Genomic DNA, 27,779 nt, shown 5'->3' on the forward strand with positions numbered 1-27,779 from the left:
CTGCACTGTATTGTGATTGAAAATATACAATGTTGTACATGAAGAAAGAAGACAAAATTCTCAGGAAACAGTGTTAACAGGTTGATTTCTCTCTCACCACAGGGGAAAACAGGCATCCCAGGCCCAGATGGACTTGAAGGCTCATGGGGACTTAAGGGCCCTCAGGTACATATCAGTACTAAACAGAATGTGACAACATGAAGAATCTGGAGATTTGATGGAATTCATCAAACCTCTTTGCAGAATTACAGATGCTTAAAGTGTTTTCAAAGTAATAAAGTAAGGAAGCGACACAGTCTTGACTTGACCAGCATTTAGTCTCCTTTATTTTGTGCCTCAAGAGGTGAAAAGAGAATGAACATGCTGGATAGGGTCCCCGTGCAATAACTCCAAGCTAGCTGGGATGTTCTAGGGAGACCTTAAGCCAAAGAAAATGTTGAGCCTCAAACTGGGAATTTTGGTCAATGTAGCACAGTAAGAGCTCAGTGTTACATATTTGGACTCCTGTGTTGTAGAAAAGTTGGCTCTACTCTAGGAAAGAATTGTTCCAAATGCAGCTGAAGTCTTCAGGGTGTTCTATAGCATGGCACTCAGCCTGTCTTTCTTGTTCACTTCCCCCAGAGAGCTGCCTCCAGCACTTTTTCCTTTCTGAGGAAGAGCCCATGGTTGGCTCTTACACTGATCACATGAGGGGAAAGGAAGCATGTGCCAAAATGTAGCCTGAAATAATTCTGAAAAGGGAAAGGAAGTCCTAGAAAATGCTGAGATGAAAGAAAAGAGGTCAGAGTATAGAAAGTTAGAACTTATTTTTTCTCAAACTTGGCTTTGAAATCTTGAGAAATAATTTTGCTGTTTGGCAAATGCAGAACAAGCAACGGTTCTATAATTTTTCAAGGTTTTAATTCACATAGTTTTAAAAAATTAACAATTGTATGTTGGCACCATGGTGCATGAAAGTTGGGCAAAATATCCTTAGACATCAGATGAAAAATTTTGTCCACATTTTTACCAAGACTTGAGAGCGGTAAACAATCTGCCCCCTTGGACCTCTATCTCTTTTGAGCTTGATTGCTTTTTTCTGTTTTTCTTGCCAGCTGAGGAAAGTTCACTTGTCTTATCTTGAAGTGAGAAATATTTGCCACTGGGGTTGTGGGGAAGCATTTCAGTAGATTGGCTGGCTTTATTTCATGCTAAACAAGTAATACAACAGCATCCCTTCTTCTACTCTTTCTTCATGACAAAATTTAAAAGGAGATGTAAAAGCCAAAAACAGCATGAAGGTTTATCTGCCTAATGTATGGAGGCCATGATTAACAGGCAATATAATATTTTACAAGTAGAAATATCCAAATTTCACCTTACCACATGCTGTATCTTACGACCAGTCTTCAGTGTGATTATTGAATTGAAAACTTAATGTTTCATTTTCAGATTACATAATTAAGGATCATTTTCTTTATCACATAAGAAATATATGCATTTGGAGTCTAAAGATGCTTAGGATAATCAGAAAGCAATACTGAAATATTCAACTGTTGAGTATTTATTCAGTTGACTGTAAATGCCCAACTGCCAAAATTGCAGATTGGACCCTTGTATACAGGCACAGAGGGGACACTCACAGATCAAGACAGAGCCAAGGGCATGGGTAGAGTTCTCTTTCCAGTTTCTGTCCACATGACTGACTTATCATGTCCATATTTAATATTCAAGTTATTATCCAAGTGTTCTCTTTTGGAAAGCAAATAATGCTTTAATTCTCTATATGTAGGGTCCCAGAGGAGAGACTGGTATGAAAGGAGAAAAAGGAGGTCTGGGAATTAAAGGTCCTCAGGTATGTAATGAGAGAAAGGGACTACACCTGGCTTTGATCTTGGCTTTAATGTGGATGTCCTTGCAGTGTCTTTTCTTCAGAAGGAGCTATTCATTGCCTGTGAACCAGCAAAGGTTTGACTTCTGCGTTCAGTGTGGTGGCCACATCGCATTGCGTTCCCTACCTTGCCGGATGGGTTGTCATTCTGTCAGACCCAGAGGTGGAGATGGCTTCTAGCCCTCTTTGCCTCAGCAGCTCAGCGATTACTTTGAGGTTAAGAATTCCTCCTCAGTAGAAATGGGGTCATGCCACTCCTCTGATCTCAATCGTTAGGGCCTTCCCGTTGCATCCAGGATACAACCTACTTCAGTGATCCTCAACCTAGACACACGTCCTAATCTCCTGGGAAGATTATAAAACACTCCACCATCTGGAACCCTCTTCACATCATTTAAATCAGAATCTCTGGAGGTAAGGACAGGGTACCGGTAACTTTGAATTCTCCCCAGGTGATTCTAACAGACACACCCTGTGATGGGACTGACTTTCCCACATCACTTCTCCAACTTCAAAGTGCCTAAGAATCACCTGGACAACTTTTTAAACTGCAGATACAGATCGGAAGGTCTGGGGTGGGGCCCGAGATTCTACACTTCCAATGAACTCCCAGGTGATACCGATGCTGCTGGTTCCCAGACCACACTTTGAGTAGAAAGGCCCTACCTCATCTGGCCATTGCCTAACTGCTATTATAGTATATATGTGTTTAGCTTGTTGTCTCCTCTTGTAGACTTTAATCTCTCTGAGGGCCAGAATTTTGTCTTGCGTATATCCCAGAGCCTAAAACAACAGGGCTGCCACACAGTAGAGCTCAACATGTATTTATATAATGAATCAATTAGTAAATGAATGAATGAGACACAGTTGGGACTTGCACTTGGATAATGGGATAAAGGGAATCCGTTACTTTGTGTCCATTAGGCAATGGTCCAACACGTAAGTGGATGTGTTCATCATCAAAATAGTTAAGCTATTTGCATAAACCTATATCTCATGACACAGTATTTTAAAACATATGAATAACTACTCGTGAGGATATTTGTTCCCAGTTTTGATGAATGTGCTCCTTCAAACAGCATGAAAACTTTAAAATTTCATTGTAGGACTAAATTGATGAAAAGTAACTATTTTGCATTCACATCCTTGAATCGTTAAAAACGCTGCCACCACCAATTGGGATTTTAAAAAAAAAAGCAAATGCCAAGGGAAACGTATATCAGGTGATTATCTCATCTGTTTATATAAAATATTAAAATGTAGATGGGTTAAATCCAAAGAGCTTGGTAATTCCCTTCTCTACAATCCAAAATTGTATCCAAGTGGCTGTTACTCAAATAAGCTATTCCATTTGCCCTATAGTGTACTTCTCTGAGTGAGTCCCCTTTAATCTTGCTTTGGCAAGATTGATCATAGTTATAAATCATTCAGCCTCTTGGCATTGCCAGCATTAGTCAAAAGGCACCACTTCTCTCTACCTCTTCCATTTATCTGGCTAGAAATCATGGCTTGCTTTCTTTGCTTGCTTTTCTTGAAATACCCTTGTCAACACAGTGAAAGTGCTATTTCAAAGATGTGTAGAATTTTCTATATTCAGGACATGATGGATGAGACTTCAAAATTGTTGTTTCCAAAGGAAAACCACGGGAGACAAAACCAATCATATATACAAGAGAGTGTTATTCTTTATGGGCTCTATAAGTCCACTGACACAGGCTTCATACAGCACACACGAACGAGCCATTTAGGTGGAATAACGGGAGTGTTTTTTAATTTCAGGCCTTAAGGCTTTTCTTAGGACATACATTTGGAAAAAAGGATGTGAGTTGTGTTGACAGTGTTCTGAAGACTTATTAATTCATGCAGTGTTGGGGAATTCTGCATAAATCAAAATGTGCTAATCCAACCAAGTATATGGCTATGATATGAAAGAAGTACAGTCTCTGGCATAAGAAAAAAGACATAACCTTGAAAAGAATGGCATTTTCTTTCATACCTTCCTTCTTGTCTGGCTTACCCTGGGGTACCACACTAACATAACCAATGCCTAGAAGAGGAAAGGAAAATCAGACACCAATCCTAATTCTAGTTAGTGTTGGAATTATTCTCAGTTTGTTTGTTTTTAGTGAAATAATCACTAATGTCAGGCAATACCCAGAAAAATTGGAATTATTCCATGTCAATTTGGGATATAAAGTAGAATTTCTGTTGTCATCTTTACCAAGCGTAGCATAGTGGTCAGGGGCACAGTGTCTGGAGCCAGGGTGCCTAAGTTTGATGGCCAGATTTGTACTTTCCTATCTATCTTTGTGGCTTTGGGTAATTTGTTTAACCTCTCTATGCCTCAATTCTCTCTGCTGCAGAATAAGGATAGTAATAGTATCTACTGCATCAGGTGGAAATTAAATGGTTTAATATACGTAGGTTCTCAGAACAGTGCCTGCGGTGTCGTAAGCACTATGTAAATGTTTAATACTACTGCATTGCATCAGTATTATCTAATTTAGCAGGGACATTTTATGCTCAAAGTATGCGAGGAGTCTCCAGTGTAAGAAAGGCCATGGTAATACTAACACTAATAATCTGTACTGCAGTGATTGCATTTCATCATTCCGCATAATCTAGGTTCAGTGATCCATCAACTACTCCTTTTACTCAAATATTTACTGGGGGCTTCCTGTGTGCGCGTTCTGTAGTAAGATAAAAGTGCACGCTCCCAATCTCATAAAGGAGACCGATACAAATGAATAGTTGAGATGTGATGTACTAAATGCAAATGTAGAATTACACCTCAGGTAGAATGGTGGGAGAAAAGATGGCTTTAGAGCAGAAGAGTGGTTTCGCTTTTGCAGGATAAGGAGGTGTTTTCCAGTGACCAAGGGAGAGGCAGGCATCTGGGAAAAGGAGCCAGAAAATCTAAAAAGAGATATCAAAGTGAGTTTGGGGAACGATAAATGATCCAGTATGGATGGAGTGTAGGAGGCATGAAGGATTAGAAGTTGAGTTAGAGGCTATGTCCTAGATTAGCACTGTCAAGATCAACACCTCAGGTGTCTCAGGGTTTGTTCCTACATTAGCCCACCAGCAAGGGCTGGCATCTTGTTTTTTGATTTTCTCAGAATTAGCTCATATCTGACTCTTAAAGATGCTGAGCATTTAGTCTCCTTGAGTAGTTTTTGCTCAGCCTGATATTTACCGGTTATCCTTGTAGGCAAGGTTTTGCCCCCAAGAAAATAATAAGTGACAGGATTCCTTTTAAGCATGAGAAGAGCCTGCATCTCTTGTCCCTGCCCAGCTACATCCCATCCAAAGTCGAGGTGTCCTTGGTACTGTAGCAGCCATTAATCCCCAAATCCTAGTGCTATCCCTTCTGATCAGATACTATCTAAGGACAATTTTTTAAAACATTTAAACTCTAAACATCTCCTTTATATCATCACTTAACACCTGTATTAAGCAGTTGCGATTGCAGAAGACTCTGTCACAGAGTCTGAACACAAGCAAAAGACCCCCAGCCCAAGTCCCCATATTGCAGGGTAGATCTGGCCCCAGCCTCCTGCATCAAGTTTGGAGATTCACATTTTTAAAACTCCAATCTCAGCTGATGCATGAATAGTAGAGTTGGGGAATCCTGTCCCCAAACAGGCTTCAAAACAGCAGGCAGAGTAGCTAGGAGTTCAGAGTCAAAATCAAGTTCAGTTCCCATCTCACCCTCTTATTAACAGTGATCTGGGGTTAAATATATTGAGAATTTATTTTTTATTGGTAAACAATGGTATCAATAATATGTATCTCACTGTGTTATTGTAAGGATTGAGAAAGTCTGGATAGTGTAAACATATACCTCTTAGCACAGTGCTTTGCACAAAATACTCAATAAAAGGCTGCCATTGCCACAAAGCCGATGGAGATTTGATCTCTAGCTGGTGTCCTTTTCCTTTAAATGCCCTAAGCTTCTTTTTATATTCCATAGCTGCTCTTGGCCTCAAATCAAGGTAACTTTTTGGCTCTTTGATATCCTGGGGTTGCAGGGAATTTTTCACCTTTCCTTTAAAAACATGGTGCCCTATACAACCAGCAGTATTTGAATAGGTAACCTATCTGGATAACCATTCAATGAAGCTTGAGGCCTATTCAAGCAATCACAAATGCCAGTCTGGTATTTTGTGTGGTCCTGCATAGGAAACAGGATCAGGTTCTCTGATGTTCTGATGACCAGGCTCTGTCTGCATCCATCCATCCATCCCTCTGTCCCTCCATTTGCCCATCCATTCCATTTTGGAGGGCTTTCAAACAAGATAATCTCTCACTGTGCTTGTGTGTGCTCAAAGTGACTACACATGAAGTAATCTCCCTGAAATTATTTCGTCTCATAGAGCTCATTATGTCTGAAGGAAGCACAGAAAGTGAACTCCTAGGCCAGACTTCCAAGTTATGCCTTTGGTCAAGGATAATTGAAATCTTTTTACTTCATCATCCTGTGAAGTACACAAACATTTCATACTGAAAATCAAGTTAAACACATTATTTCATCCCTCTTGGGGGATTTTCCTGGAGACGTGAATGGATAGATGAATGAAGGGGTGGATTGAGAGGTTCTAAGTACTCTACTAAGTACCTAGGTACTGTACTAAGTACCTAGAGACAAAATTCCAGAAATATGAAGTCAATAGGGTATACTCCTTCAAGGAATGTACAGGCTAGTATCTAGTGGATGAGAGAAAGAAATGAATGAAGAACTACATACAGAGTAAAGGAATCTGTGAGACCCAGTATAGCCAGGGGATTCAGGTATTCTTGAAACAGTGATGCTAAAAATAAGATTTTCAGAACAGGGAGATTGTACCTCTCTCCAGATGGAAAAATGGACCAGCTAAGGGAAGAACTTGCACAAGTGCGGAGATATAAAACAAGAAGTATTTGGTGACTTCAGATGGTTTAAGCATAAACATACAGTGATTGAAGTAGTCACAGATGACAATGGAGACATGCAGTCCCAACATTTTGAGGGATTTTGTGTATTAATAAATAAAGACCATAAACTTTATTCTGAGAGCTATTCAGAATTTCAGAAAAAGTGGCAGCATTAGCCTGACATTTTAAATCCAAAGGAAAAGTCATGAAGAATGGATTAGAGAGAGCCCAGGCTGCAGTCAGGGAATCCAGGAATTTAGACAGAATGCAGGAAGGCCTGAAGGTAGATGATAGCAATAGGAACAGAAGAGAGATGTATACAGAAAGGCATAGAATCTGTAGGACTTGTACTTGATAGGTTTTGAGAGATAAGCTAAGGGAGGGGTCTGTGATGATTCCTAGTTTCCACCTTGGGCTTCCTTAATAAAGAGAATGAACCCAAGTATGACTTGCAGTAAATCTAATTATCTTTGGTAATCAGTTCCAATAGACATTTTAACTTATGGGCCTGGCGTTTAGTTGAGTGGTCTGAACTGGAGATCCAAATATTTAGGGGTTATTTTGTAAAGTGATATGTGAATCTATGGGGGAATCACTCAGGAAGAGAGGATTAAATGAGAAAATAAGATCAGAGGAGCCTCAGGGCACATGGAGATTTAAGAGGCCAATGGAGTCTTTGAAGTTTGCCGAGAAGAGGCCAGAGAGGGACCAGGAAGGCCATGGTAACCAGTGTTACAGAACTTAATGGAAAAGTTTCAAAGAATACATGATCAAAATCAACTAAGGTAAGAACAGAAAAGAACAGAAAACATCCCGTGGATGTCACGGGAGCTAGCTCCATGAAGTGGTAGGACTGAGAGTTAGAAGGGAAAGGATTGACAGCTATGGAAAGTGAAATTGAGATTCTTCTTTTAGGATAAATAAGGGAGAGGGGGGAGAAAAAAACGAAGATTGTGGAAAGATTATTATCATCTTCCCTGGTAACCAATATACTATTTAACAGTCTTTCCTATTAGGAAATTTTTTATGTCCAACTTAGTACATCCTTAATTTTTTCAAGATAAAAAAGGTTAATGTCATAATTTTTTTTTTCTGAACAAAATTTGCTAAGTAGCCTGCTTACTACACAGATATGGTTTGTTTATTTTTAAATTACAGTAACCATGGCAAAAAAGAAATTTGAAAATGATTTCCATTCATTGGTGTTGGAATTATTACAAGTACCTATGTAAACATTTTAACTAAAAGAGATTTGTGTTGCCATATGTTTGGATATCCCAAAGGAAAAATTTGATCCCAAGGGTTAGTAACATGGGAAGGCAGTTGGGCTGTGTGTGAATTGGGATTTTTAAATGGTTAGTTCTAAAGCTATTCCAATAAAACATGCTTTCTAGAATGCTAAAGAAACTTCTATTATATCAAACAGATTTTCCATGTTGACATGTGGTATATTTATCCACCTGTTTAACTTTTGTTACGTTCTTCAATAAGATCTTAAAGATTTCTTTATATGGGTCTTTATCTTTCTTGTTAAATTCTAAATATTTTAGTTTTTTTCTTCTAACGGTAAATGGGGATTTATATACATTTGCTTTTCTAATTTATCAGTAGGGAAGGGAAAACTATTTCAGAACATTATCCAGTACACCTGAACATATCTTGTTATTAATGCTAATTATTTGGGGGGAAGTTTCTTGTACAAATTTCTATTTGTACAAATATATTAGTACTATTTGTACAAATTATATTAGTTGCAAATAAATTTGTACAAATTATATTAGTTGCAAATAAATATATGTTTACCTTTAAAAAAATGCTTTCTAGCAAAACAAAGAACCAGACAGAATACAGTTAAAGACAAATGTCATTTGGAATGCCTTCTTTAAACGTTAGACATTTTAGCAACATCTGCTGTAAAAGCAAAACAGTGAGAATGTAAAATCTCTTTGGAAAAGAAGACTCACAAGGAAGCATGATCAGTTAGGCCACATCTGGCATGAATTACTTTATTAATTTTCTTTTATTTACTAGTTTTTATTTGACAGCTGTGATACTTTTTTCCAGAGCAGAAATCAGTAAAGCCATAATTCTTTTCCCATCTGTGGTTCATTTTCCTCTTAGAAGAGACACAGAGGGTTTAAGGGGAAGTTGCTTTATGTTCTGCTATATTTGCAATCCTTGTTTTGTTTCAGGGGCCTCCAGGACCAGGAGGAGAAGCAGGGAGTCCAGGCCATTTGGGAAGCCAAGGAAATAAAGTAGGTCACATTCTTTAAGCCCACCAAAGTTAAGGTTTTCTCCTCAAAGTAAGTGTGTCTGGTTGTATTAGCCAGAGCCCTTTCAACACAAAGGAGAATATCTTATTGCCCCTACACCCTGGCTTAATTCTTAGAGAGCCAACAACATCTAAGGATGTGGGTGTGGACGACAATGAGGTCAAGGATTCCAGCTCAGCATAATTTCACGAGGGGCTACACCCAATCTTAGCCTGGGGGAACCTCAGGGAAGGAGGACTGTTCTGGGACAGGCCTTCCTTTGACCTTCTCTTTTTCCTTCTCCTCCTCTCTTCTTCATTTGTTTCCTCCCATGCTTGTAAACCTTTGCTGAACACCTTTAAAGACAAAGTCACTGTACTGGCATTCTGTTGGACTAGAAAGTCAGTTTCAGGAGAGTCGAGCTCTTTGACTGTTTTGCTCACTGATGCATCCCTAGTACTTTGAACAGTTCCTGGCACATAATTGCTTAGAAAATATTTGCTTAATGAAAGAATTTCTGGGTTGTATAATAAAGATGACATGGAGTCAGTCCCCACAGAATTTAGAATATTTTCAAGACAATAATCTATGACATAAAGTAGTCCAGGATACGGGTCTGAGAATGGAGGTTAAAATATAGTGTTTGTAGAAGTATTTCCGGGCTGGGGAAAGAGGCATCATAGAGGATACAGACTTGGAGCAGACCCTAGAAGATAATAAAGACTTTGGCAAGCAGAGAGGAGGCATGGAGGGTTTCAGGGAGAAGAAATCACGTGAAGGAAAGCACAGGGTTGGAAAATCCTGGGAAGTGGGTATTTGGGGAAGAAGATGATCCTGTCTGGTAGGCACATAAAAGACAAAGTCTGTGGTCACTTGCTTTGTTAAGTAGCAAGTACAGTGCTATTTATAATTTTTTAATGGAGTGTATGAACACAGCCAGACTTGGGAGGATTTTGAATAGGCCACTCAGTGTAGAAATATTTGGAACGCTGAGAGATAGGAAGCTAGGGGACTAGTGGGTACGTTCTCATAGTCTCTAAGACAAGCAACAATTGGATGATGTAACAGGGTGAGGACAGGAGGAACTCATCATGATTCTGGAAGACTCTTCTAGTAGGAAACTAAGGTATAAAGAAGAGGGCTACATGATTTGTGGGCTTCCTGCATGTGTGTAGCACCATCCCAGAAGCAGGAAAGTCATGAGAAAGGGCAGTGTAGGAGTGAAGGGAACCACTTGGTTTGGGGAATAGAGGAAAGAGTTTATGGCTGGTCAGAGTTGTAGGTTTCAGAGGCATTTGGATTCTTAAAAAGACTCTTAGTGATATCTATTTGTAAGAAGGGTAAGGGGAGACAGTCATTAGAAAGGAGGGGAAAGAAACAGAAATGCACACTGGGTGCTGAGAAGAAGAGTTGAAGAAGGAGAGGTCAATTGTATCAACTAGTGCAGAATAGATAAGGGGAGTGAAGAAGCCATTGCTTCTGGTAGCTAAGATGCTCCAAAGAATAGTTTGAAATGTAGCGTTTGAGAGAAGGGGAAAGAAAGGGAGATAGCCTACAAAGAACTAAACAATGCGTTGGAGAGGAAGAAATGGATTCAGGGCTATAAACTACTCTTTGAAGAAGCAAGACTTGGGGGCAGGGAGAGGGTATTAACCACCAGTATAGGACTGATTGAAGCTGGGTATTTGTTTTCAATGATAGGAGAGACCGTCTGAGCAGAGAGAAAGGAGAAGATTGAAGATGTCAGAGTAGGTAATTAATGGGGAAATTCCTTGACACAGAGGGTGAGAATGAGAACATGAGAAGAGAGGCTAGCTTTGTTATGGAGAACTGCTAAGAATTGCTGAAGTGATGGAGGCCAGTGGTCAAGTTGTAAGGACTATTGACTGGAGGGCGAAATATGAGATATGTGGATGACAGGGATAATCAACTCCAACAGGAAAGGATTGCTAGAGCATGCAGTGTAGCAATAGTGCTCTGGAAAGGAAAGTTCGGAACAGAAACAATGCTGCCTTCTTGCCCTTGGGGAAGGCTGCAGGGGAAGTGGTGTCACTGATGAGAACCAATTATCTTACAATGAGGTAGGATGTGTGTTTGTGTGCAGCTTCATGGATGCATAGAGGTTTGCTTGTGAGAAGAAAGCAATCCATTGGATGAAACAAAAGGGACCAGGAGATAGGTCGGCAGGAATGGAGAGCTCCTTGGGCCAGTTATAGGTGAGAGTGTGGAAGGAGATAGATAGGAGCAGGGTAGTTGTGCCCAAAAGGTCATTATTAATAACAGGGACTTTTAAAGACGAAGAGGCAAGAATTTGGAAATAAGTACCCTCAAAGCAAACCCAAATCCTTTGGGAAGTCCCAAGATAAATTGAGTCCTCTGGATTCATTGTTAACTGAGATGAGCCCCGAACACTTACTCCTACCTTACTACAATAAGCCCAAGTACCCAGGGACACAAGCAACTTACTGGTTAATTCTGGGCTCAACACCTGACTGTACCAATAGTAAAAGTGACCCCATTCAAGCCATTTGGCTTCCCTTGTTTCTGTACCTTAAAGCAGATGTTCTCAAATTTCACTGTGTATAAGAATCAGCGGAGAGGTACCTGGTGGCTCAGTCAGTTAAGCGTCCAACTTCAGCTTAGGTCATGATCTCACAGCTTGTGAGTTCCAGCCCTACCTTGGGCTCTGTGCTGACAGCTCTGAGCCTGGAGCCTGCTTCAGATTCTGTTTTCGTCTCTCTCTCTGCCCCTTCTTGGCTCATGCTTGCTCGCTTGCTCTCTCTCAAAAATAAACATTAAAAAAAATTAAAATAATCAGCAGAGAAGCTTATTTAAATAGGCATATTCTTGGGCTCTAATACGAGAGACCATACCAGTGGAGTCCAGGAATTTCCTTTGCATGTGGACCTGAGGTAGTTGTGAGGCAGGTGGCCCCAGAACCAACTTTAAGAACCACTACCCTGAAAGAAAGGTGATCTTCTGCTTCCCAGCCATGGAATCCAACTCTGTATTACTCTGAGTTCAGTGCTAGTGGACATTTGTCCATTTGCACTTCTCACACTTAACTGGTTGCCTTTCTGTCTTTAAAAATGACTTAACCACTCCCACTCCCAAAGTGTGGGCTGGGTACATTTCCACACTCCTTTCTAAAGAGTACATTATGGGAAAGACAGGGAATGACTAGATAGTGGAGAAACGTGACCAACACTACCTCAGCCAAATGGTCAAGGTTAACATCAATAGTGATAGCCATGTTGATAGAATGTTCTCTTGTTATGTTGTAATGAGAATGGCACTTTACCTCTGTGATCTTTACCCCCTAAACCCATAAAATCCACCGTAATCATGAGAAAAACCCCAGTTGAGGGACATTCTACAGAATACCTCAGCAGTACTCCTCAAAACCATCAAGGTCCTCAAAAACAAGGAAAATCTGATAAACTGTGTCACAGTCTAAAGGAACTTAAGAAGACATGATATGGTATCTTGGATAGGATCCTGGAAGAGAAAAAGGATATTAAGTAAAAACTTAAAAAAAAAAAAAAACTGAATAAAGTATGGGCTTTAGTTAATAAGAATGAATCAGTATTCATTTATGCATTGTGATAAATGGGCCCTACTAATGTAACTAATATAATGCTAACAATAGGGGAAGCTATATGTGGAGTGTATACAAACTCTCTGTACTACCTTGCCATTTATGTAAACCTAAAATCTAACATCTTTTTTCTTTTCTTTCTTTTTTTTTTTTTTTTTAAGAAAAGGAGTTAACCTTCTTTTGTAGAGCTGTGTTAACTTTCCCAAGTAGCTGGACTTTACTCAACATAATCCTGAGATTGATTTATAACCCACAGTAGATGGTCTACTAGTCAGAAGTCAGAAACAATTGCCATGAATGTCGTGCTAACTTGGTTATCTTGATTAGCACTTAAAACTAGATTAAGAAGTCTGTTGTCTTTGCAGCAGCCAGATGATTTGATGGATCATCTTGGAAAACAGTTTTGTTAATTTTTTAAAACAGTACAGAGCTTCTTCTTTGACTCATGGTAAGACATTTCCAAGGGTGCGGTTCATGGTACTGAGCTGCCAAGATGGCAACTTGCACTAAACAATGTATCAGTCTTGCTGGGACTTCATTTGTCAATGTAGGAGACCTCACTAGCCAACAACAGCCAATTCCTTGCATTGCTTATACAACTCGCAGTCCTGACCACAAAGCCATTGCACTGTGTTCGGTACAATGACATGGATGCAGTTGTATAACTAACTATTATCTTAGTACTGTCACTGCTCATTTCCTTTATAAAAAAATAATAACAAGCCTGACAAAGACACATTTCACTGTTTTGTTTGACAGGGGGAACCTGGAGATTTGGGAGAAAGAGGACCTATTGGCCTCCCCGGTCCTCGAGGCTTGCCGGTTTGTATTTGATCCCTACTTTTGACGTGGCCCTTGGAATCTTTTATTTCAATAGATATCTTGTATGGTTCTCTGGGGCATGTATTAAAGATACCACCCCAGTCTAGCTTTTAGCTTTCCAGAAACTGAGATATTATCCTTAACTTGAATTAGTTCCTTTCCTAAGGTGGCCACTTGCCTGTACCAAACACCCTGGCCAGGATGCTTTTAAAGCCAAATGATAAACTGGACAAAAACGTGTCTTGAGCATCCCCGTAACCCTTCTTCTATCCTTTCCGCCCATCAGAATCTGTTCATCAGAAACCCAGCCCACCCTCCCCCAGAGCTCAGGACTTGTCACAAAGACCTTCTTCTGCAAGGGTCTGACAGTAGCCATTGACCAAGAATTTAGAAGGCCTTATTTTCATCTAGCAAACTGAAAATGGATTAGAGCTAAGGTGTTAAAAATACAGGTGTTAAACAGAAGCACCACTACCTCCTTTTATTGACATGACTGTATGCCTCAAATTTTCTCATTCGGTCCTCATAATAACATCATGAGTGGTTATAACTTTTAGTTCCACTTTACAGATGAAACAAGTGAGACTAAGGGACAGTGCACGGTCTATATCTGTCACTGAGAGTTATCTTTAGTGCTACTATCACCAAATGTCAGTGGCCAGCTCCAGAGGAAGTATCCTGCTTCCTAATTTCTCCTAATCAAACCAAAAAACTGGGTGTCTTGTTTTCTTGTGGATAAGCCTGCCTCCAGTCTGTAGTCTCGGATGTTTGTAATTAATGCCTTTGTTTACAGGGCGATGATGGCCCTCCAGGTTATGGTAGCATTGGAAGGAAAGGAGCAAAGGTAAGACACATTGACTGGAAGCTGAAAATTTTCATTTATTTTTTGTGCTTTTTTTAGGTTTGTTGGTTTTTTTTGTTTTGTTTTGTTACATTTAAGAGGGAAAAAAAAGCAGTGAATAGGGCAGTCTTGGATATTTAGAGATAGATTTTGATAACTTACTTGCTGATATCCCTTGGAGAATGTGGTAGAAGAAAATACAATTTGATGGTTTAAGGCACAGGCAACAATTGAAACTTGAAATTAATTTTCTGTTCTCTGTAGAGATGTGCAGCCAGAGCCTGACTTTTTACAGCCTGAACAGTGCCTCTAATCTTAGCAGCTCTGTGCTCGAGTTTATTCAGGGAGGCATTCCAAAATTTGTTCTCTTAATCTGTTTAACCATTAGTGAGACATTTCACGGGGCCTTTTTAACGTGCACTGAGCCAAGCAATAACTCAAAAATAAAAACTTTTAACTTTGTATCAGAATTATAACTTTATATTTTGAATATTTAAGGATCTGGAAGTAAGATAAATTTACAAAACCAGTGATTTCTGTATATAAATAATAACCACTTAGAAATCATAATAACAGTATCCACAAAAAGATTATGTAGTTAAGAATATTCCTTCTGCAAAATATTTGAGACCTATGACAAATAATTACTGAAATATAAAACTTTACTAAATGGAGACATACCAAAGTCTTGTTGGAAAGTCTAAAACATTATAAAGGATCAATTAATTCCAAGTGAAATCCCACTAGGAATGATGCAAGAGACTGTCTGGAAAAATAAACCCCAAAAAGCTAAAATTTCTTTGAAAAAAAAATCACTAATGAATGAGGCATTTCCAGTGAAATTTTCTTTACAGAATAATTGAAAACAATCTCAATATCTGATAAAAGAGAAATATTAAGTAGCTAATAGCATTAGAATATTCACCCTCTTTAAAATGAATATATATGAAGTTTGTAGTTATGTAAAAAATTAGAAAAGAATACTTATCCCAATTATGCTAAAAAATGCATTTTGGAGGGCTTAAAGAAAAAATGACTAGGGGCACCTGAGTGGCTCAGTTTGTTGAGCGCCGACTTCGGCTCAAACTATGATCTCACAGTTTGTGGGTTTGAGCCTCACATCGGGCTCTGTGCTGACAGCTCAGAGACTGGAGCCTGCCTGATTCAGATTCTGTGTTTCTCTCCCTTTCTGCCCCTCCCCTGCTTGTGCTCTGTCTGTCAAAAATAAATAAACATTAAAAAAAATGTTTTTAATTAAAAAAATAAAAAATAATAAAATAGGACAAAATATTTTTTTTAACTTTTTTTAATGTTTATTATCTTTTTTTTAATTTTTTTTTTCAACGTTTATTTATTTTGGGGACAGAGAGAGACAGAGCATGAACGGGGGAGGGGCAGAGAGAGAGGGAGACACAGAATCGGAAACAGGCTCCAGGCTCTGAGCCATCAGCCCAGAGCCCGACGCGGGGCTCGAACTCCCGGACCGCGAGATCGTGACCTGGCCGAAGTCGGACGCTTAACCGACTGCGCCACCCAGGCGCCCCTTTAATGTTTATTTTTGAGAGCAAGAGAGAGAGATCCAGAGCATGAACAGGGGAGGGGCAGAGAGAGAGGGAGACACATGTCTGAAGCTGGCTCCAGGCTCTGAGCTGTCAGCACAGAACCCGACACAGGGCTCGAACTCGTCAACTGTGAGATCATGACCTGAGCTGAAGGTGGATGCTTAACCGACTGAGCCACCCAGGCACCCTAAAAATAAGAAAACAGGACAAACCATTTCTAACGGTTCGTTCTGGGTAGTGAGATTTGAGTAATTTTTCTTCTTTCCATTCTTTTCTATTTTATATATGTTTGAGGAGATACTACATTTAATAATCAGAAAATAAACTTCAGTTTAAATCATTGTTTTTTCATCAAGTGGGGATTATCAGACATCCTCAATTATAGTCTATGGACTAAGTAAGGTAAACAGGGAACCAGAAAACAAATGATCACATTTAAACTCTAGGTTTCCCAAATTTCTCCATTGAAATATGTTCTAAGAGGACTATTTCAGAGACACTTGGCCATATTACCAGCTGTCCTGTTATGTATCTCCAGTAGAAGGAGAGCTGCTTTATAATTCCTCAGATGTGTGCATTTATCCACTTAGGTTGTCATGATATTTTGGTACAGTTTAATTTAGAAATTGGAGCTAGTTTCTCAAGTAATGTTGTACATTTTCATTTATAGTTGTTTTGGCCCTTCGCTGATTCAGAGATACTAAAACCAAATGAGGCAGCAGGCAAAATCAAAGTCAGGGCAAACCTACATCAGTGATACGTATATTAATTTTCCATACTGTTAATTATAGGGGCAAGAAGGATTTCCTGGAGAAAGTGGACCTAAGGTACCGTGCACTTCATATTAAGTAGAGATCAATCAGAAATACTCCTGAGGCTGTGAAATGTATCCTAGGATGATAGAAGAATAGTTAATGATCAATGAATAAAAAGAAACCTTTATGAGGAAAAGGGGGGAGAGAGAGAAGCAGGCTTTTTTTAAAATTTCATTTCTAGTTTTTAAATTCATAAGTAAAGGAAAAAAATCACCTTTATTTTTCTTCTCACATGGACTCCTTCCCCTCTATCATAATGTGTTTTCTTCTTGGCTCAAAGGAAAGTAAATTGTAAAGAAACCCAAAACCTGCCTTCACCTGGCTCGGTTTTTCCAATGTGATTATAAATCACCTTCTGATAATAAGTTAGTAATGATGCCCTCTACCTTAAAGCTTTCACTTTTGCTAGAAACATTTAGTGAGTTCAGTAAATGCCAAGTTCTGTGATTCGATCAGGGAGCAGAATAAAAAGCACGGACAGTTCATGTCTCTGAGCTGACTGTGTTGTGGCTGGAAAGAGGGAGGCAGAGTAAAACAATGAGGCAGCCCTGTGCTGTGTAGAGAGCCATAAAACGGGGGAGGGGAGAAAGGAGGAGGGGGAGGGCAGACACTTCAGAGAAGACTCTTGAAGATTAAAATGTATATGAAAAATGTCTTCGTGTTGGAATCAGTTTAAAAACACATTGAGATGTGGCTCTTGGATTTTAATTACCATTTTATTTTTCTGAACTTAATTAGGGTGAGACTGGGGACCGTGGTGGTCCAGGAGAAACTGGACCCAAAGGAGCCAGAGGCAAAACGGTAAGCATCTTAGATTCCAAGGTCTTACAACCTCGGCTACTTTGGGAAGTCCTTCCCATGGTTTTATACTCATTTGAGTTGTTACTTGTTCCTCAAGACTTGCAAAATGTTCCTCAAGACTTGCAAAATGTGTGTGTGTGTGTGTGTGTGTGTGTGTGTGTGTGTGTGTGTGTTGTTAAGGCATACCTGGGGAAGGAAATGGATATATGACTCCTCCTTCAATGCCAGCAAGAAGGCAAAGACGTATATGCTCTTAGTGAACAAGTTCACCCATTCTGGCTGCCAACGTACCATTCTTTTTTTTTTTTTTTTTAAGTTTATTTTTGAGAGAGAGAGAGAGAGACAGTGTGAGTGAGGGAGGGGCAGAAAGAGAGGGAGACACAGAATCTGAAGCAGGCTCCAGGCTCTGAGCTGTCAGCACAGAGCCCGACGTGGGGCTTGAACTCATGAACCGTGAGAGATCATGACCTGAGCTGAAGTCAGACACTTAACCAACTGAGCCACCCAGGCGCCCCTTCATTCTTAACACTGGAAATAAGACTTTGTTATAGGAATCCTTGTAGTCAAAAATTTGCACTGGAAAATATGGTCAGTTTCATTCTGTCTCCCTGGCAGATTTAGTGCAGCCTAAGGCCCGTTGGCGTCTTGTTCTTCACTATTAAGGTTTTGTTAAACCACTTTTGATGAGGTATTTAGCTTAATACCCATTTAGCTTAAGAGAGTGTGTCTTAATTTTTATGAAAAAGTGTTTCCATTTATTATGTGACTGAATATGTCCTTATTATTCCACAGGGGGACTTGGAAATTTCCTAATGCCTGTGTCCAGCATAGCTCATAGGCATTGGCATATTTGGGTTCCAGCGGGTTAAGAATGGATTTTTGCATTGGTTGACTTTTTATATTTCCACTGTGTATAAATGACGTGGCTGCTTTGTGAAAGAGACATTCTTCTGATCATTGTCTCTCAATAAATTTCTTTGTTTTTTTTTTCTTCAGCACAGCACTGACTGGGTAAACTGATGTTAACACCATATTAATTAACAGGAAAAGAAAAACAAAGTCTGATATAACTTGATACTTGAGGTGGTTTTCCAGTTTTGTCACTGTGGTTAATTTTATCCTGATCTGAGTTTTTATTAAGCACAACAGCTTTATGTACAGAGATTGGGTTTTTTTAGGAAAAAAAACCCCACTGTTTAATTGCCTGCTCTTCTAAGGGATTGTGTGGTGGCTTGTATGCTCTCCTATGTGTTCATTCTCTTTTGCATTACACTTGGCCATTTCTACCTCTATGACTCTCCAGGATTTAAAAATTTTTTTTTCCAACTTTTTTTTTTTTTTTTTTTGGGGGGACAGAGAGAGACAGAGCATGAACGGGGGAGGAGCAGAGAGAGAGGGAGACACAGAATCGGAAACAGGCTCCAGGCTCTGAGCCATCAGCCCAGAGCCTGACGCACGGGGCTCGAACTCACGGACCGCGAGATCGTGACCTGGCTGAAGTCGGACGCTTAACCGACTGCGCCACCCAGGTGCCCCCAGGATTTTAAAATTTTTATTGAAATACAATTGATATACAATATTATATTAGTTTCAGGTGTGCAACATAGAAATTACATAGATTACAAAGTGCTTACCATGATGTATAGTCACCATCTGTCACCATATATTACAATATTATTGATCATATTTCCTCTGCTGTACTTTTCATCCCTATGACATATTTATTTTATAACCGTGAGTCTGCCTTTTAACCCCTTTCACCCACTTCACCCACCCCTCCACCCACCTCCCCTCTGGCAACCACCAATTTGGTTGTCCCTTCTATCCATGAGTCTATTTCTGCTTCTGTTGTTGTTTCTTTGTTCATTTGTGTTATTTTTTTAGATTCTACATATAAGTGAAATCCTATGGTATTTGTCTTTCTCTGACTTACTTCACTTAGCATAATAACCTAGAGTCTATCCATGTTGCCACAAATGGCAAGATTTTATTCTTTTTATGATTAACATTCCACTGCAATATATATCCCATCTTCTTTATCCATTCATCTGTTGATTGACACTTAACATTGCTAAGGATGTTTATCTTTTCAGATTACTGTTTTTATTTTCTTTGAGTAAACATTCAGAAGTGGAATTACTGGGTCATATTGTGTTTCTATTTTTGATATTTTGAGGAACCTCCATACTGTCTGCAACAATTTACATTTCTACCAGCAGTGTACCAGGGTTCCCTTTTCTCCACATCCTTGGCAAACTCTTGTTATTTCTTATCTTTTTGAATCTAGCCTTTCTGGTAGGTATAAAGTGATATCTCACTGTGGTTTTGATATTCTTTTCCCTGATGATGAATGCTGTTGAGCAGATTTTCATGAGGCTGTTGGCCATCTGTATGTCATTTTAGAAAAATAGCTGTTCAAGCCCTCTGCCCGTTTTTTGACCAGATTTGTTTTTGTGTGTGTGTGCATGTGTGCGTATCACATCTTTATCCATTAGTCTACTGATAGACACTTAGGCCGCTTCCAAATCTTGGCTGCTGTAAATAACGCTACAGTAGTGGCGCCTGGGTGGCTCAGTCGGTTGAGCATCCAACTTCGGCTTAGGTCCTGATCTTGCAGTCTGTGAATTCAAGCCTCACATCGGGCTCACTGCTATTAGTGTGGAGCCTGCTTCAGATCCCCTGTCTCCACCGGCCCCCCACCTCCTCCGCCTTCTCTCTCTGCCCCTCCCTCTCTCTCTCTCTCAAAAATAAATAAACATTAAAAAAATAATGCTGCAATAAATACAGGAGTGCATATACCTTTTCAAATTAACATTTCCATTTTCTTTGGGTAAGCATCTGTGAATTACTGGGCCATATGGTATTTCTATTTTTAATTTTTTGAGGAACCTCTCTACTGTTTCCTACAGTGGCTGCACCAATTTACATTTCCACCAACGGTACACCAGGTTCCTTTTTCTCCACATCTTCTCCAACCAAAACTTGTCGTTTCTTGTGTTTTTGATTTTAGGCATTCTGACAGGTGTGAGGTGATATCTCCTAGTGGTTGTAATTTGCATTTCCCTGATGATGACTGATGTTGAGCATCTTTTCACATGTTTGTTGGCCATCTGTATGTTTTCTTTGGAAAAATGCCTATTCGAGTTATCTGCCATTTTTTTTTTACCAGATTTTGTGTGTGTGTGTGTGTGTGTGTGTGTGTGTGTGTGTTGTATGCGTTCTTTATATATTTTGGATATTAACTCCTAATTGGATATACCTTTTGCAAATATTTTCTTTCGTTCAGTAAGGTTGCCTTTTCATTTTGTTGCTGGTTTCCTTCATTGCACAAAAGCTCTTTAGTTTGATAATAGTCTCATTTATTTTTGCTTTTGTTTCCCTTGCACGAGGAGACAGATCCAGATTAGTGCCTATGTTTTCTTTGAGGAGTTTTATGATTTCAAGTTTTACATTCAGGTCCTTAATCCATTTTGAGTTAATGTTTGTGTATGGTATAAGAAAGTGGTCTGCTTTCATTCTTTTGCTTGTAGCTGTCCAATTTTCCCAGCATCATGTGTTGAAAAGACTGTCTTTTCCATATTGTATATTCTTGCCTCCTTTGTCATAGATTAATTGACCATATAAGCATAGATGTATTTCTGGGTTTTCCATTCTTTTGTATTGATCTATGTGTCTGTTTCTGTGCCACTATCATACCATTTTGATTACTATAGCTTTGTAGTATATCTTGAAATCTGACATTGTGATACCTCCAACTTTGTTTTTCTTTCTCAAAATTGCTTTGGGTATTCAGGGTCTTTTATGGTTCCATATAAATTTTAGGATTACTTATTCTAGTTCTGTAAAAAATACCACTGGTATTTTGATAGGGATTGCACTGAATCTGTAGATTGCTTTGGGTAGTATGAACATTTTTAACAATATGAATTCTTCTAGTCCATGAGCATAGGATATCTTTCTACTTCCTTGTGTTTTCATTTTCTTTCATCAGTGTCCTATAGTTTTCATAGTATAGGTCTTTCACCTACTTGGTTAAATTTATTCCAGGGCATTTTATTCTTCTTGGTACAATTACAAATGGGATTTTTTTTTCTTAATTTTTCTTGCTGCTACTTTGTTATTAGTGTACAGAAATGCAAGGGATTTCTTATATTTTGTATCCTGTGACTTTACTGAATTCCTTTATTTTCATAGTTTTCTGATGGACTCATTAGGGTTTTCTGTATATAATGTCATCTGCAGATAGTGTCTTGTTCCTGATCTCAGAAGAAATGCTTTCAGTTTTGTACCACTGAATATGATGTTAGCTGTAGATTTTTCATATAAGGCTTTTATTAAGTTGAGGCAGGTTCCCTCTAAACTTATTTTGTTGAGAGTTTTTGTCATGAATGGATGCTGGGATTTTGTCAAAGCTTTTTCTGCATCTATTGAGATGAGCATATGATTTTAGTCTTCATTTCGTTAATGTGTTGTCTTGATACAACAACTTGATTTATTTTATTTGTGGGTATTGAACCTGTCTCACACCCTGGAATAAATCCCGCTTGACTGTGGTGGATGACCTTTATAATGTATTGCTGAATTAGAATTGCTAATAGTTTGTTGAGAATTTTTGCATCTATATTCATCAGGGATATTGGCCTGTAATTTTCTTTGCTTGTAGTGGGTTTCCCCCCCACACCCCAATTTTGGTATAAAGGTAATGCTGCCCTCATAGAATGAATTTGGAAGTTTTCCTTCCTCTTTGTGTTTTGGAATAGTTTGAGAAAGGTAGGTATTAAATCTTCTTCAGATGTTTGGTAGAATTCACCTGTGAAGCCATCTGGTCCTGGATTTTTGTTTGTTATAAGTTTTTTTTTTTTAATTAACAATTCAATTTCATTACTGATAATTGGTCTGTTCAGATTTTCTTTTTTGATTCAGTCTTGGAAACAATATGTTTCTAGGAATTTATTCATTTCTTCTAGGTTATCCAATTTGTTGGCATATAATTTTTCAGAGTAGTCTCTTTTGATCCTTTATACTTCTGTGCTGTCAATTCTACCTTGTCTCTTAATTCTAATTTAAGTCTTCTCTCTCTCTCTTTCCTTGATGGGTCTGGCTAAAGGTTTATCAATGTTGTTTAGCTTTTCAAAGAACCAGCTCTTAGTTTCATTAATGTTTCCTATGATTTTTTTTAGCCTCTATTTCACTTATTTTTGCTCTGGTCTTTATTATTTCCTTCTAACTTTGGGCTTTGTTTCTTCTTTTATTTCTTGTTCCTTTAGGTATTGGTTAGATAATTTATTTGAGATGTTTCTCTTTTATTGAGGTAGCCCTGCATTGATATAAACTTTCCCCTTAGAACTGCTTTTACTGCAACCCAGAGACTTTGAACCATTGTGTTTCCATTTTCATTTGTTTCTAGGTATTTTTTTTTAACTATGCATGGTATGATTTCAATTCTTGTATACTTATGAAGGGCTGTTTTGTGACCCAGTATGTGATCTATCTTGGAGAATGTTCCATGTGCACTCGAGAAGAAAGTATATTCTGTTGCTTTGGGATGCAGACTTCTAAATATATCTGTCAAGTCCATCTGATCCAACGTATCATTCAGGGCCCTTGTTTCTTTATTGACCGTGTGTCTAGATGATCTATCCATTTCTGTAAGTGGAGTGTTAAAGTCCCCTGCAGTTACCACATTCTTATCAATAAGGTTGCTTATGTTTGTGAGTAATTGTTTTATATATTTGGGGGCTCCCATATTCGGTGCATAGATATTTCTAATTGTTAGCTCTTCCTGATGGATAGAGCCTGTAATTATTATATAATGCCCTTCTTCATCTCTTGTTACAGCCTTTAATTTAAAGTCTAGTTTGTCTGATATAAGTATGGCTACTCCAGCTCTCTTTTGACTTCTAGTAGCATGATAAATAGTTCTCCATCCCCTCACTTTCAATCTGAAGGTGTCCTCAGGTCTAAAATCAGTCTCTTGTAGACAGCAAGTAGATGGGTCTTGTTTTTTTATCCATTCTGATACCCTAAGTCCTTTGGTGGCGCATTTAGTCCATTTACATTCAGTGTTATTATAGAAAGATATGGGTTTAGAGTCATTGTGATGTCTGTAGGTTTCATGCTTGTAGCAATGTCTCTGGTACTTTGTCTCACAGGATCCCCCTTAGGATCTCTTGTAGGGCTGATTTAGTGGTGACGAATTCCTTCAGTTTTTGTTTGTTTGGGAAGACCTTTATCTCTCCTTCTATTCTAAATAACAGACTTGCTGGATAAAGGATTCTCGGCTGCATATTTTTTTCTGTTCATCACATTGAAGATCTTTTTCTCTTTTTCTCTTTTTCTCAGCTTCTTCTTTTTCCATAATTTTATCTTCTAGTTCACCTATTCTCTCCTCTGTCTCTTCAATCCGAGCCATAGTTGTCTCCATTTTATTTTGCAGTTCATTGATAGCATTTTTTTAGCTCCTCCTGGCTGTTCCTTAGTCCCTTGATCTTTGTAGCAAGAGAGTCTCTGCTGTCCTTTATACTGTTTTCAAGCCCAGCGATTAATTTTATGACTATTATTCTAAATTCACTTTCTGTTATATTGTTGAAATCGTTTTTGATCAGTTCGTTAGCTGTTGTTATTTCCTGGACTTTTTTTGAGGGGAATTCTTCCGTTTCGTCCTTTTGGGTAGTCCCTGGAGTGGTGGGGAACTGCGGGGCACTTCCCCTGTGCTGTCTTGAATAACTTGCATTGGTGGGTGGGGCCACAGTCAGACCTGATGTCTGCCCCCAGCCCACCGAGGGGGCCACAGTCAGACTAGTGTGTGCCTTCTCTTCCCCTCTCCTAGGGGCAGGATTCACTGTGGGGTGGCATGGCCCGTCTGGGCTACTTGCACACTGCCAGGCTTGTGGTGCTGGGGATCTGGCGTATTAGCTGGGGTGGATCTGCAAGGTGCACAGGGGCGGGAGGGGCAGGCTCAGCTCGCTTTTCCTTTGGAGATCCGCTTCAGGAGGGCCCTGCGGCACTGGGAGGGAGTCAGACCCGCCCGAGGGATGGATCCGCAGAAGCACAGCGTTGGGTGTTTGCGAGGAGCAAGCAAGTTCCCTGGCAGGAACTGGTTCCCTTTGGGATTTTGGCTGGGGGATGGGGGAGGGAGATGGCGCTGGTGAGCGTCTTTGTTCCCCGCCAAGCTGAGCTCTGTCGTCCGGGGCTCAACAACTCTCCCTCCTGTTGTCCTCCAGCCCTCCCGTTCTCCGAGCAGAGCTGTTAGCTTATAACCTTCCACATGTCAAGTCCCGCTTGCTGTCAGAACACACTCTGGCCCCTCCGCTTTTGCCAGCCAGACTCGGGGGCTCTGCTTGGCCGGCAGGCCGCCCCTCTGCCCCGGCTCCCTCCCGCCAGTCCGTGGAGCGCGCACTGCCTTGCTGCCCTTCCTACCCTCTTCCGTGGGCCTCTTGTCTGCGCTTGGCTCCGGAGACTCCATTTTGCTAGTCTTCTGGTGGTTTTCTGGGTTATTTAGGCAGGTGTAGGTGGAATCTAAGTGATCAGCAGGATGCGCGGTGAGCCCAGCATCCTCCTATACCACCATCTTCCCAGGATTCCCTCTAGGTATGTATTTTTTTTAATTTCCTCTTTGATTTCTTCAGTGACCATTGGTTGTTTAATAGCATGATGTTTAGCGTCCACATATTTATGTTTTTTTCCAGTTTTCTTGCGATTGATTTCTAGTTTCATCCCATTGTGATTAGAAAAGATGCTTGATATAATTACAGTCTTCTTAAATTTTTTGATACTTGTTTTATGGCCTAATGTAATCTATCCTGGAGAATGTTTATAGCACTGCAGTTCATGGCTTCAGGGGTGGGTTTTCTGTGGTTTCTGTCTCTCTTCCATCTCTCCTGCCATTCTCTTTGTGGTCCCTCTATCCTTTGTTGTGCAGATGTTGTCAGCCCTCAGTTCTTCAGAATAGATTGCTCTATAGGTAGGTGTAGATTTGGTATGCCCTTAGGAGGAGGTAAGTTCAGGGTCTAACCATGACACCATCTTGGACATATCTTGCCTGTGTAGATGTTATTTATATAGGTTTCAGGGATAAAATAAAGAAACTGCTCTTTCCCTCCATCCTGCTACTCCTAAGAGGACTGCATCTCAGCTATAATTCTTTTCCTCATACATGTTTTTGGACGACTATCCTTTAAACATTAGGCTCTCAAATATAAATGACTGATATAATTAGAAAAATAATTAGAAAGACTTGCAAATTAATCCACATGTCATCTGCATTGAAATATCTCTGGATCCTTTCCCTTAGCTTTTTTTTTATAATTTTTTTTTTTAATTTTTTTTTAACGTTTATTTATTTTTGAGACAGAGAGAGACAGAGCATGAACGGGGGAGGGGCAGAGAGAGAGGGAGACACAGAATCGGAAACAGGCTCCAGGCTCCGAGCCATCAGCCCAGAGCCCGACGCGGGGCTCGAACTCACGGACCGCGAGATCGTGACCTGGCTGAAGTCGGACGCTTAACCGACTGCGCCACCCAGGCGCCCCTCCCTTAGCTTTTTAATGAAATAGTTTACTCTTGAACATTGGAAGCATGCTAACAAGTTCAGCTGTTTGTTGGGTTCTTGTCCCCCAATGCCACATTAATCATTTTTATAAAACAATGAACCAGTGGGAAGCATGTGAACTTTTTCTTTTGGACTCTGATTACTTGAATTTCCTTTTTTCCCCACAACTCATCACTGTTTGTAATTTATTACTTCACCTGCCAAGCTGCTTTTCCCATATCTATGTGAATATTTCTGTATTTGAAGTTGAAGTTTAAACACTGAAAACCTCCAGGTTTTCCTTCTGAAAAAGCTGAAGTTTTGATTGGTTGTTTTGCCTTAAATTTTGAGTGCCTCTTCAGCTTTCTTTGAATGATTACATTTTTAGTTTTCTAAATTTTCATCTTGTTTTTTTTCCCCTAACTGAAGGATTTTCTTTTACTTTGCCATGATTTTTTAACCTATCTTATTTTATTTTGTGTTTATATGTGTGTTTGTGTGGTTATTTTTTTAATCAGGTTGACACATGTACATACTTTAAGGTAGGGTGTCTTAACCTCAGCACTATTGACATTTTGGACTGGATAATTCTTAGCTGTTGGGGATGTCCTGTGAATTATAGGATGGTTACCAGCATCCCTGGCCTCTACCCACTAGATTCCAGTAGCACTGCCCTTCTCTACCCTGCCCCAATATGGCAGCCAAAAATGTCTCCAAGCATTGTCAAATCTCTCCCTTGAAGGGCACAAAATTCTCCCTAGTTGAGAACCACTGATTTAGAGAGTCAAATATAATTTTACAAGGCTTCTGATGGGAAAAAAATGGCAATCCCTCTGCCCCGTATCTCTTTTTTCTCTCCTATTTTTCAGGTTGTCTTTTTGCTCTACTTTCTGCGAGATTTCTTTGACATTATTTTACAATGTTCCCTTCATGGTTTAATTTTCAAGAGCTTGTTTTTGTTCTCTAAATATGTTTTATACTACCCTCCCTTGTTTCATAGCTGAAACATCTTCTCTTATCGTTCTGAGGGTACAAATTAGTATTTTTACAGTCTTCTTTGCCCAGCATAGTCTTTTTCCTACAGTTTGTGTTTTTCTGTTTTGATCTCTATTTCCAGCATGTCTGGAGAATGCGCTATCTCTTCCTATTTAAGAATTGAAGACCAAAAGGCTAATTGGAAGCCCCAAAGACATTGATAGAGCTGGTCAACTACAAGTTTTACTGAAGAGTGATCTGGCTAAGTTAGTTCTTTACTGACCAGACCTCTGATATCGATGTCTTAGGTCTTGTTTGTCTAGTCGCTTTCCCCTGAGAAGATTGTTTCAGTTTCCTGCCTGAAGATGAAGGTCTGACTGTAGCTTTCATGAAGCCACATGGAAAAGGAAATGTGAAGGGTCTCAAATCTATTTCACATACGTTAATTGAATTGCCCTGTTTGTAGGATTGTACCGTCGGCTCTCAACTCTGTCTGGAGTTCCCTGGTGCAGGTACCTCAGTTTTGCCTCTGTTGTTGGAGTGGAAAAAAGGATATTCACCCAACTGTAGACAATAGAGAGGAGATTGGGGGATTCCTAAACTGATTTGCAACCAGTCCTCCTTATTTCACCCCTCCCTTTCACCTCCACTTTTGGAGGTACCAGGTGCTGCCAATTCTTGAGCCTTCTAGAACTGTGTTATAAAACACAGGGGTTCTTGGCTTTCCCTGCTGCTGGCTTAGGATACAGCCTTTTCAGATCAGCTAAGTCATTTAAAACTTACACATCTGCTTTCTAGC

At 39.6% G+C, this 27,779-nt stretch overlaps 1 protein-coding gene across 1 annotated transcript in view; it reads left to right on the top strand.

Moving 5' to 3' along the window:
* The window catches only part of COL6A6 (collagen type VI alpha 6 chain), a 118,096-nt gene that overhangs the window by 51,273 nt on the left and 39,044 nt on the right, over positions 1-27,779 (top strand). Inside the window, exons 21-27 of the mRNA XM_047100389.1 lie at positions 103-165; positions 1,772-1,834; positions 8,977-9,039; positions 13,394-13,456; positions 14,250-14,300; positions 16,651-16,686; positions 17,413-17,475. Coding sequence (XP_046956345.1) covers positions 103-165; positions 1,772-1,834; positions 8,977-9,039; positions 13,394-13,456; positions 14,250-14,300; positions 16,651-16,686; positions 17,413-17,475 — 402 coding nt within the window. The remainder of the gene's footprint in view (positions 1-102; positions 166-1,771; positions 1,835-8,976; positions 9,040-13,393; positions 13,457-14,249; positions 14,301-16,650; positions 16,687-17,412; positions 17,476-27,779) is intronic.

This window comes from Lynx rufus, unplaced genomic scaffold (genome assembly GCF_022079265.1).
Source record: "Lynx rufus isolate CCGP_SWC_20201006 ecotype Redwood Valley unplaced genomic scaffold, mLynRuf1.p SCAF_5, whole genome shotgun sequence".
NCBI classification, from domain to species: Eukaryota; Metazoa; Chordata; class Mammalia; order Carnivora; family Felidae; genus Lynx; species Lynx rufus.